At 41.7% G+C, this 11,699-nt stretch overlaps 1 protein-coding gene across 1 annotated transcript in view; it reads right to left on the reverse strand.

Annotated features, from left to right (window-relative positions):
- Positions 1-11,427, reverse strand: part of LOC104537254 (WASH complex subunit FAM21A-like) — a 36,085-nt gene extending 24,658 nt beyond the window's left edge. Inside the window, exons 1-10 of the mRNA XM_010180078.1 lie at positions 11,269-11,427; positions 9,615-9,680; positions 8,766-8,939; positions 7,308-7,401; positions 6,851-6,909; positions 5,337-5,384; positions 3,951-4,055; positions 3,329-3,416; positions 2,031-2,099; positions 1,541-1,659 (exon numbers count right to left, since the gene is read on the reverse strand). Coding sequence (XP_010178380.1) covers positions 1,541-1,659; positions 2,031-2,099; positions 3,329-3,416; positions 3,951-4,055; positions 5,337-5,384; positions 6,851-6,909; positions 7,308-7,401; positions 8,766-8,939; positions 9,615-9,680; positions 11,269-11,346 — 900 coding nt within the window. The 5' untranslated portion in view covers positions 11,347-11,427. The remainder of the gene's footprint in view (positions 1-1,540; positions 1,660-2,030; positions 2,100-3,328; positions 3,417-3,950; positions 4,056-5,336; positions 5,385-6,850; positions 6,910-7,307; positions 7,402-8,765; positions 8,940-9,614; positions 9,681-11,268) is intronic.
- Between the last annotated feature and the right edge of the window lie 272 nt (positions 11,428-11,699).

Consider the following 11,699-nt stretch of genomic DNA (forward strand, 5'->3'; position numbering starts at 1 on the left):
GTGAGTTATTGCACATTTGGCAGTCACTGTGTGCCTGTTGACGTACTGTGGCTGCCTTCTGGTACAGTAAGGCCCCCTCCATTGCACGAGGTAAGGGAAGATAAGTTACCCTTCCTAGATGATTAAATTTCAGATACCAGAAAACCAAGAACAGGCATATGAAGGCTGGCAACAATGACAGACAAATCTGCTTGTCTGTCCTGCGTCTACAGGATAAGGACAGTAGTCTTAGCAATAAGTACCAAAGAGGCTCTAATGATAGCTTCATCTGAAGCACTGACACAAAGCTGGCTTGCACTATTGAAGTTTCTTTAATTCTTATTTTTTTAAGCTGTTGACTGCCACTTAAAAAGAAAGCCCATCAATTTTTTTTTTCAGTAAAGGCTGCATTTGAGTGGAAAGCACTGCACAGAACTATCCTCTTCCCTTCATACAATACCCCTGCCTGGTACTTGTTGGCTATATTCTTGCAGATTGGCACGGTAAGCTTGAGGTCTCCCTCAAAATTACAGTCTAATAACCTCCTCAGCTCCAAGGAACACCTGGCTTTTGTTCTGGTTGCACCAAGTAACACACCATCCCACAAAGGCAACAGTTCGGCTGCTATTCTGGATCACGCTTGGCTGTTACCAGTATCAGGTACATCATAAAATCAGAGGCAATAATTTGTTTTACACAGCTGCACTATCAGATTCTTAAATCTTAAGTATCCCTGACACTGGTTTCTCTCCCACTTCCTGTGCACAAACAATGCTAAAATAAGGTCAGAAATGCCCTTCAAGTCAGCTATAGATACACAGCACAAGAGTAAGCTTAAGGTGAACCTAACTTACACTGCAGGTAACCCAGGAATTGTACAATAACTAAATGAAAGAACGTAACATAATTGCTATAGGGAACTTTTAACAACACAGAGACACAGAAATCCAACAGCATCACTATCTAGATATGGTTTGTGAAAGATGAAATGGAAAGGACATCATGTTCTCTTTCCTCTCAAACTCCTCCCACACCCAGGGAGTAAGAAAGAAATGACAAAATCCAATATTCTCACAGATCTTTTAAGAGAAAATTTCTGTTTTAAAACAAACAAACAGTATGGCATTCGGCTTATCTCCACAGATAAAAGTAAGGTAGGTGCTGAGTTAGCTTTGCTGGTGTCCTGGTTTGAGCTAAATAGAACTAATTTTCTATTCAGTTATTTTACTTTTCAGCTCATTTTCTATTTAGGTCAAACCAGGACAGCTGGAATTAGAATCTGTCTAATGCAACACACTAATGCTAAGGACCACACTTAAATCTCTTCAGCACTACTGCGGAAGAGAGGGCTTTGTTCCAAGGAGAACCCAAGTACCTCACTCGTGTAGTTCTCTTTCTCCACTTAAAAGCTACAGTGTTCCACTACAATTGAATGTTACCAAGCAACAAAATGTTGTTTTCCCTCCCTGCTTTCCAGAAGTGAGAATCTGTCAGGTTCTTTTGTTTTGTTTTGAAAAGAGGGACACAGGCACTTCATTTCTATCCTCTCCAGTACTCTTACCTCTTCATCGTCAAAGAGACCTGTTCCACCACTGAAGAGGCCACCTCTAGACCCAAAGGGTGTAAAATCTTCATCAGTCAACTTTGGAGGCTTGAAGATGTCATCATCATCATCATCATCTAGAAAGCACAAGAGCCATGAGCTGTGGTGCAATGGACCAAGTTTCAGGAAAGGGAATTAAAGAGACAGCAAAATAAAAACTAGTTTGATTCCATCCCATCTCTCTCATAAACATGACACATATAGAAAAGCTGCTGCAGACAGATTGGGTTTTATATGGCTGCTCCGCAATACAACATTTAAGGAGAAACTCTCACTAGGCTCGTTTCTAGACTTGTTCTACATGCACTTCACAAACTAAATTTCTGTACACACTCACCTTGAAGGATGCTGACTGATATTCCACCCAGTTTCTAGAGTAAATGACACAATTTCCTAAGTGGTATCTTACATTCCAGCTCACAATTAAAAAAAGAGGAAGAAACCCTACCATCTGACGGAACTCTCACGTCTTTCTTCTCTTTCAGGGTTTTCCTTGGTTTGGTCTCTGGTGACAGGGCTTTAAGGAGAAAATTTCAAAACAGAAATACAATAGTCCATCTTTACTTGTAGCCTGTGATCAATCTATGATAAAGAGAACCTGAAAAAAATTATCTAATCAAGCTGACCTATATGTTTTCATGTGAATAAGCTCACTGAAGCAATACTATGAAGTACAGGTTCTACAACTGGAACTTAAAATTGTAACAGCATCATTCTGTCAGACACTGTGGGTTCAACACAGTTGCCCATACATAGACTAGTGTCACCTGAGATGCCAGAGAGCAACGCAACATTCCAGATGATGCAGATCCCACAGAGAGGGCACAGAATCTTAGAGCATCTCAAATGGCTCCAGACATTATCCTCGATTTAGTTACCTAAGGCAAAGCCAGAGTTATATTCCCTCTGGCCTTACCATTTCAAGGTTATTTCCATGAACAGACGATATCTCTGTAACTGAACAAGGTAAGCTGCTAGGTTTTATCCTCTGATACCCACAGACCTAGCTTGATTGTTTGAATCACACAAGAACACACACATGCTATTCTTGTCTGTTCATGCTTTCAGAATTACAAGTCAAAAGCAGGCTCACAAGCACTAGCCACCTCAAATTCAGTCAGCTATTTTCAACTGCTGCTTTGCTGCAAGAATAACTACTTGAGAGAGGCCCCTCCCTTTGAAAGCACTGCAAAAGTAAATGCAGTAATCTAAAATATCACTGAAAACAGTAGCAAGGGAACCTTTCTCAAAATGCAGCATATTTAAGACTTAAAGAGGAAAAAACAAACAACCTACACCCCCTGAAGTCATAAATCTATTGCTTGAGGAATTTTCTGCTATAAAGCTCACAGGAAGTCTACAGTGACCAGTGACTTCCACATACTTACCTGAAACAGAAGAAAAAACATGTGGTCAAACATGGAGTTTTACAAGTAGAGGGAGAATCAGACTGCAGAGAAAACCTTTCCAATACTATGTGTACTTGAGGAGTGACCTGTCTCACCTGAAAGCAATGTGCTTTCCACTATAACACTCAGTGGATTCCAATTCATTCTTATAAGTTACGGTCAAAAAGCTTCTCCGCACACAAAATAGCATCTTTAATTCCTCTCACTGGGCTTTCACCTAACACACATTAAAATAACAGATCTGTGAAACATCTGTTATACAGAATCTCCTGTTCAACTCTCTCACAAGGCCCCCACTATCTCACAAGTGCTTATCAAAGCTAAAGAGTTAACTTACAGGAATGCTCTTCATCCTGTTTGTCTGGGACTTCTCCTTTGATTCGGGCTGCCAGCTCATCTGCAAATGATGTTGGCCTCTTCTTTTTCTGAGGAGTAGGGACAAATAACAGCATACTCCTTACTCCCAGTCTGGTTATCAACTTGATGCAATTTCAATTATAAATACTACATTCTGCAGCCTCACTTGTACAATATCCTGTCTAGACTTTGATCGAAGCCCTCAGAAGGGGCAATGCAGCTTTCTATTAAGAAAGCAATTAAAAGATTATGCATGTATTAAGAGGAAAAGAAGGCCATTTCTAGTCCCTTATGATCACATAATTTTTTTATGTCACCTTCTTTTTGGAGTAGGACAAGCAAGCAGCATTTAACACGTGCAAATGCAACAAATAATTTCTTAATGACCTTCAAAGACAGTTTTTATGCCAGCTTAGGGTGCAGGAGTCCCCCAGTTTACGGGGTAAAGCCTGAACAACAATGTTGAAAGACAGCATTTTTACAGACCCTCTCTACAGGATCCCATCCCAAGTAACTGAGCACTACCATTATAATTCCTGTAAGGGCAGATTTGTCATGAGGAAAGCCAAATCTCTCTCACCAGGAAGGCAACAATTACTTACAGGCCTTGTGCTTTCATCTAAGTCTCCATCCTCATCTTCCTCTTTTTCAGAGTCAAAGAGATCACAGCCATCATAATCATCTTCATCACTCATCTGTGCTGTCCTCTAAAAAACACAATAATAGCTTGTGGTGTTCTCCTAACGTTGGCATACAAAGCAAGCACGAAACTGCATCTGCTTAGACAAAATAGTCAAAGCAAACTTACTGAAAGGAAGGAACCACCCAGCCCGTTTGGGGCACTTCACAGCTTTTGAGAGCTCCCAGCAAGTTGCTGCATTCTCTATTACCTCCCTGTGCTATGTCACTGAACATTTCTGGGACAGAGACACAACTGCGGACACTAAGGCTCTCACCGCCATTTACAAGCCTGAACTGCTTCCCTTAGTTTACAAACTCCTCTCCACTAAAGACCTAGTATTTAGCCTTAACTCAGGAACATTGTGATCAGCTAGTAAAAAAATGCTATTGTCTTGAGCTATTCCTAAGGTGGTTAGCAGAATGACAGGCAATACGTGCCCACATCTTGGCTTCAGTCATGTAAATAATAAAAAGAGAATGAAAAAGATGAAGTGAATTGTGAACCGGGGCCTGGCACAGACAAGAGCCCAGAAGTGAACCAAATCACTAACAACTCAAAGACACTTGCTCATCTTAAAATACATCAGGCATACAAAGTTACCCTATGAAGGTCAGCTCAGCTTAATGTAACATAGGAATTCTTTTGTAACATAGTTTTATCAATACATTAAAAAAAAAAGGTTGCTTTTTGAAACATTGTTCTCTTGGCACTAAAACATTTCAGATTGAGGACCCCCAGCATAAACGTCTTTCGCAGTGGCACAGCTGAACATTGGTAAGGTTCCTTCTACTACCACCAACTAAAGCCAGGCTTGAATTTTTCAATCTAAACAGCTATTCTCCCTTTTCATTTGTTACCCAAATGGGCATACTTTTCAAACATTTAATACTGTTCACACCTTAGGTTTCACGTCATACCCAAACTGCACTGCTCCTTTCTGCACAGCAAATTTAGAATTTTAATTATAGACCAAATAATCCTCCAGGAGCCTTGTTCTCCTGGGCTAGATTCTTTGAACTCTCATGACTCCAAGATTATTCCTGAGGAAAACACACATCAGGCAATGCCATCCCACATATGCTTTGTATCTAATGATGGCTTGCAAGCGTGTTTTTGAGCCCAGCCCAGATTCAACTTCTCAACAAAGTGCCATCTTGCCAGGACAACCTTCCCATACAAAGTTGTACAAATCAGGCCTAACCAAAGGTTTTAACAGTTAATCGACGGTAGCTCTCATCTTCTCTTTCTTGCATCTTCACTGTGTCACAAGTGGAAAGTCTTTCAGGTTGTACCAGTATAATCATACCGTCTTTTGGTCATCTTCACTAGGGTTTCCAAATTCATCATCCGATTCCTGGAACACAAGAGACCCAAAGACAAGTGTCACACGTTATTTTTGTCCAGTGGTCAGAAGCTCTGGACTTGCTTATATTTGGACATTCAAATCTCCTCACTGTCACCTGACCAAGGGATTGCTTCTGCAGCATTGCCTATCTATGAACAGAGTGGCCTAGAAAGTAATTCATTTAGCAAAGACAGCAAGCTCCATCTGACAGTGCCTTTGAGTAACTCAAAAGGGATTTAACTTTAATTGAGCAAAGATACAAAAAGCAAACTCCTCAGGAAAAAGTGAGTACTTCCATAGCACAGCTACAAAGCGGAGACATCCCAGCCAAGGAAGGCAAAACTTGTAATAAATTTATAGTCCAATGCAGCAGATTTATGAGGCAAAGCATGGAGGTGCATTACTGATGATACCTACTTAACCTTTAAACTTGCTCCTGTTAGTCTCCATCTCATTCCTTGTAACTGTAACTGACAACATACTTGTTCTCCATAAATGCAATTCTTGATAAGAATATGATTTGCTTCACAAAGTGAAATTAGACTGGAATGAAACACTTCATTTTGATGTATTCTACTACAATATTCTACTATAATAGCAGTTAGAGCCAATACCACTTCATTGCTTCTCTGAAAAGCTGCAAACTACTGCATAATAATAGTAACAAAAAGCACATTTACTACAACTGACATAGGGAGCAAACATTGTGCAATATTATTGATGACCATGAGCCAGCACTGTGCCCTTGTGGCCAAGAAGGCCAATGGCATCCTGGGGTGTATCAGGAGGGGGGTGGTTAGTAGGTCGAGAGAGGTTCTCCTCCCCCTCTACTCTGCCCTGGTGAGACCGCATCTGGAATATTGTGTCCAGTTCTGGGCCCCTCAGTTCAAGAAGGACAGGAAACTGCTGGAGAGAGTCCAGCGTAGGGCTACAAAGATGATCAAGGGAGTGGAGCATCTCCCTTATGAGGAGTGGCTGAGGGAGCTGGGTCTCTTTAGTTTGCAGAAGAGGAGACTGAGGGGAGACCTCATTCATGTTTATAAATATTTAAAGGGTGAGTGTCACGAGGATGGAGCCAGGCTCTTCTCGGTGACAAACAATGATAGGACAAGAGGTAATGGGCACAAGCTGGAACACAGGAGGTTCCACTTCAATTGGAGAAGAAACTTCTTCTCAGTGAGGGTGACAGAGCACTGGCCCAGGCTGCCCAGAGAGGTTGTGGAGTCTCCTTCTCTGCAGACATTCAAAACCCGCCTGGACGCCTTCCTGTGCAACCTCATCTGGGTGTTCCTGCTCCAGCAGGGGGATTGGACTGGATGAGCTTTTGAGGTCCCTTCCAATCCCTAACGTTCTGTGATTCTGTGATTATCCTGAGACCTCACATGAAAAAGCAAGCTAGCTTATGGCCTCACACACAAGCAAGGACTTGGGAACACTGGTGCAAAGTAGCTGGTACTCTCTCACTTGTCACTTACCTCTTCATCCTTCTCTTCACTGTCAATTACACTTCCACGATCACTATCTACTGATCCTTCTATTTCAAACGAAAACAGAAAAATTAAGGTCATACATGACATTTGTACGCAGAGCAATGTGGTCACCAGACACATTAACAGCAACTTTAAAGGCTTTGTGAAGAGAACTAAATATCAAGTGGAAAAGAGAGTAGTTTGGAAGAGCCCTGAAGGCTGCTGAAATTTTAGCACTTTGTGTTTCGAATACAGAGCACAAGTTACCAAAAACTTGCTTTGCACAGTGGAGAAGTGGTTGTTACAGCATGATGCACATTTTTTTCCCCAGCTAATTACAGTGTGCATCTAAACATGCAGGAACACTACACAGTATAACCCAAGCTGTAAGTTAAAGCAGACCAAAGTCTCAGATTAGGAACTAGTTATTTGCATAGGAATAAAATATTATGCCAGCACATACCTTCACTGGAGAGATCTCCGAGGCCAACATCATCTTGTTCCATAAACTGCTGAGAGCCAATCAAGTAAGGTAAAGGCCTGTCAATATAGAGATCCTGGAAGGAGACAATATCAGGTCTTTCTGACATCTAGGAACAGCTCAACATTGCTGACGAACACAGAAGTCTTATGCCCCTTGTTTTAACTCAAGAAAGATACAGGCTTGTTGAAAGAACATCTCATCAGACACGTGCTTCAGGTCAGCATGCAACTAGGTGGGCCAGCTGAGGTTTATTCCTTTTTAACACTGTCAAAGAAGGGGGCTACTTCTATCTGTGTGGTCCCAACCTGTTTTCTAAGTGTGATCTAACAGAATATCCTTGCAGACTTGTACGCATCAGTCTTATCCCAAATACTTACTGGGGAGTAGCACAGCAGAAAGGGACCTGGGGGTGTTGGTGGGCAGCAGGATGACCATGAGCCAGCACTGTGCCCTTGTGGCCAAGAAGGCCAATGGCATCCTGGGGTGTATCAGGAGGGGGGTGGTTGTAGGTCAGAGAGGTTCTCCTCCCCCTCTACTCTGCCCTGGGGAGACCACATTTTGAATATTGTGTTCAGTTCTGGGCCCCTCAGTTCAAGAAGGACAGGAACTGCTGGAGAGAATCCAGTGCAGAGCCACAAAGATGATGGAGGGAGTGGAGCATCTCCCTTATGAGGAGCAGCTGAGGGAGCTGGGTCTCTTTAGCTTGGAGAAGAGGAGACTGAGGGGTGACCTCATTAATGTTTATGAATTTGTAAAGGGTGAGTGTCACGAGGATGGAGCCAGGCTCTACTCTGTGATGTCAAATGACAGGACAAGGGGCAATGGGTGCAAGCTGAAGAACAAGAAGTTCCAGGTGAACATAAGAAAACACTTTTTCACTGTCAGGGTGACACTGAACAGGCTGCCCAGAGAGGTTGTGGAGTCTCCTTCTCTGCAGACATTCAAAACTCGCCTGGACGCCTTCCTGTGTGACCTGGTCTGGGTGATCCTGCTCTGGCAGGGAGGTTGGACTGGATGAGCTTTCGAGGTCCCTTCCAACTCCTAATATTCTGTGATTCTGTGAAATCCTGCATCTATGGTTCTTAAATACTGGGAGAGTAAAAACCACCTATGAAGATGTTTTGTACGTAAAAAGCATGAAATTTAAAGGTCTCATTCCACCTAGAATTGAGGTTTCCCTTTTCAAGTTCACTGCCATTAAACTAACTCCCTTTAGGGTGCCATACCTCAATGCTAACCTAACTGAAAGACGAGCAGGCTATGCAAAGAATAACTCTCAAGGAGCACTTCCCGTTCAAAAGTAGTCATCAAATCCTTTTTTTACGTAACAAACACCAATTTTATAGCAACGCTGTGATACTGCTGACAGAAATAGAGAACAAGTCCAATAAAACCAAACCCAAAGCCACTGCTCCCAGCCAGAACAGGTCTCTGTACCTTTGGCTCAAGAATCAGTTCCATCCTTTCATTACTTTCTTCCTCTTCTGAGTCAGAGTTGCCTGCTTTGATGTCTAGCTGTTCAAACGCACTGTCCAGAACTTGCAACCCATAATTCACTGCTTCTTGGATTTTGGGGATCAGATCAGCTTCTTTCTGTTCCCGTGTCTTTTCCTTTAGTAACAGGAACAATACATTTGCATCACATTTTACTCAAGACTCAAACTCACTGCAACACGCATGCAAAATTTCAACTTCAAATTAGTACAATAAAATGCAGCTTTTTCACTGCATACAAGAGAAAGAGCTTCAGAAATGCTTTTTGCTTGATGTAATTAATCTTTATCACTACCAGAAATAGATGTTCTAAACATCCACTTCAGCACAGTACTATCTCATTGGTGCTCCCAGTCCATCAAAGGAACGTTTCTGGTGTAACGCACCTAGACTGTAAGATACAAAAAAATTCTGAGTTTTTAACCTTGGAAATTGCAGTCAGATTCTGCTTCTTCAATTCACTAACTATGAATGCAGGAAGAAGGCCTAAGGCCTCAGTTTTCTTGCTGAAAAGACATGCATAGCCGTTTGAAAATTAACGCATAAGCCTTGTGTACTAGACAGGGTATGGAGCTTGAGGAGGCCCTGACAGATTATGATATGCTGTAGCAGCTTCCAATGTTACTGTCAACTTTATGTTTGAATGACACACACTGTCCAGAGACACCACAAGGAGAAAGGAAAGAGTTTGTTTTATAAGCTGTAAATGTCTGTAAAATAAGTTTGAAAATGAGAAGGTAGACAACAGCTGCAAACATTGTGCCACCACTCAAGGCAGCTTAAATCAACTACCTGCTCTGTTTTGTCTCCAGTGTCAGCTTTGGGAATAGGCTCTTCCACTTCTTCATCATATACTCTCTAAAAAGTCAAGCAAAATTAATTCAAGTAAGAACAACGTACTGCTGCAGGGGCTAAACTACAGGCATCACCACCAAAATAAAACACACTGTCAATGTATGATCAATTACCCATTAATTCATTACACATTTAAAAAAGAAAGCCATAGATGAAGACAAGCATCTTCATAGTCTCCTTCATGCATTGAAGTCTTTGTCCTGAAGTTATCATCAGGCAGCCTCTCAACCCAAGTGAGGTAATTCAAGACTGCAAATGTCACTGCAGTAGTAGAAGACAGGTTGACCTTTAACCTTGTTCACAGATTGACCTGGATATGTTAAAAAGCACTGTTCTAATCCCCCTAACAGAAAGCTATTCTAGAAACCTTCAAAGTCAAACCTAAGTTTACTTACAGCCTGCCTATTTTCCTTCCGTTTTCTGTCATTTAGTACTTTCCTTCTTTAGTGTTTACCCTTCTCCTGTACTTACAGAGAAGGTTCACATCCTCCCTCAGCCTTCAGCTTGCTCTTCCATCCAGCTCATTTAGCACTCTTTTGTAGGATCAGCTACAAGGAGACACAGGAGAATAAAGTCTCCCTTGAACCTGCAAACCTAAATCCAAATCTCTCAAACACAGCTGCAGTTATTCCCTGGGAAGAGACAGATCTCTCACATTAACTAAACTGAGAACTAGAAACACCTATTTCCGTGCTCTTAAATTTGGGAACAAACAGCTTCAAGCATCTAAGATTTAAGACATTCAGTAAAAACCACTCTCAGCAGAATCACTATGCTGAACAGCAAAGACAGGCCAGAAAGACACCGCAGCTCCAGAAGACCACCACCACCACCACAGCCCACAACAGTTATCCAGATTTCCATCCTCTTGTCCTCTGCCAGCATCTTTCCAATAACAGCATCATGGCTTCAGATGAGACACGCATGGCCTGAGAACAATGCTGATCAAAACAAAATATTCAGTGCTAAAAGCTCCTCCACAAATCTGAAAGACTACCAAAGCATTACATCTTAATTATACACATGCTCCCAGTGATACAATGTTGTAACAGCCTTTCAGATGTAGCTTTTATCTTTCTAAAATGGCAATATTCATGAAGTGGGGAACATAAACCAAAAAATACGCTCATCATTACCAAATGTAACAGACAGCTACCTGCAGTCCAACACCTTTAATATCAACTGCTTTTGGTGTAAAATAACATCACTGGGCAAATTTACAGCATCGTATAATGTTTCCCATGTTTAGGCAGCCAAATGCTACATTAGTGCTACCTATTAAGATGTACCAAGGTATCCTAAGGATCCCATTCATAGTCACAGAGACTCATTCATAGTGCTAAAAACAAAATTCTGATTTCCAGGTTGCATATAAACAAGGAAGGAAAGTACCTCAGAAGATGCAAAAGGAAATCTGCCAGTATTGACACTAAATCATTCATGAAGGAATTAGGACACCATTTAACATAAAACAATCAAAAGCCACTTCATATCAAATTTGCCAAAAAGTCAAATGACTTCTCCACATTACAGTAAGGGATGACGCCAATCTCTGAAGTACAAGCTTGATGCTGTACAAGAACATACTCACGTTCTCTATGAACTGTGTATTGGACAACATAAGAAAGTCATTGAAGACATTATGAAGGCGACAGTCTGTGGCTTTCATTTCACTAATCAATCCATCCACTTGCTTTTTGATTTCATGAGTCCTGGAAATGGTTTGCTGTGAGAACTCTTGTAGAAAACGCAGAAGCTGTTTACAACCAAGGAAAGCAACAGTCAGCGTTCAGCTCCTCTTCCTTTCCGCATGGTGTGTGTGTGACACAGGCTGAGCTGATCACACACTTCAACTGAGCATCAAAATAAACGCAGCTTACACTAAAGCACCCCTCCGTGCACCCAGGACCAAATGTCATCCTACTCTGTTTCCAATTCATTCTGCATTTACTTTTGGGGCAACTCCTCATTTTGGTTTTCTCACCCGAACTGGAGAGTTAAAGCAAGGGGAAAGCCTGCCGA

Source organism: Mesitornis unicolor, unplaced genomic scaffold (assembly GCF_000695765.1).
Source record: "Mesitornis unicolor isolate BGI_N332 unplaced genomic scaffold, ASM69576v1 scaffold24182, whole genome shotgun sequence".
NCBI lineage: Eukaryota > Metazoa > Chordata > Aves > Mesitornithiformes > Mesitornithidae > Mesitornis > Mesitornis unicolor.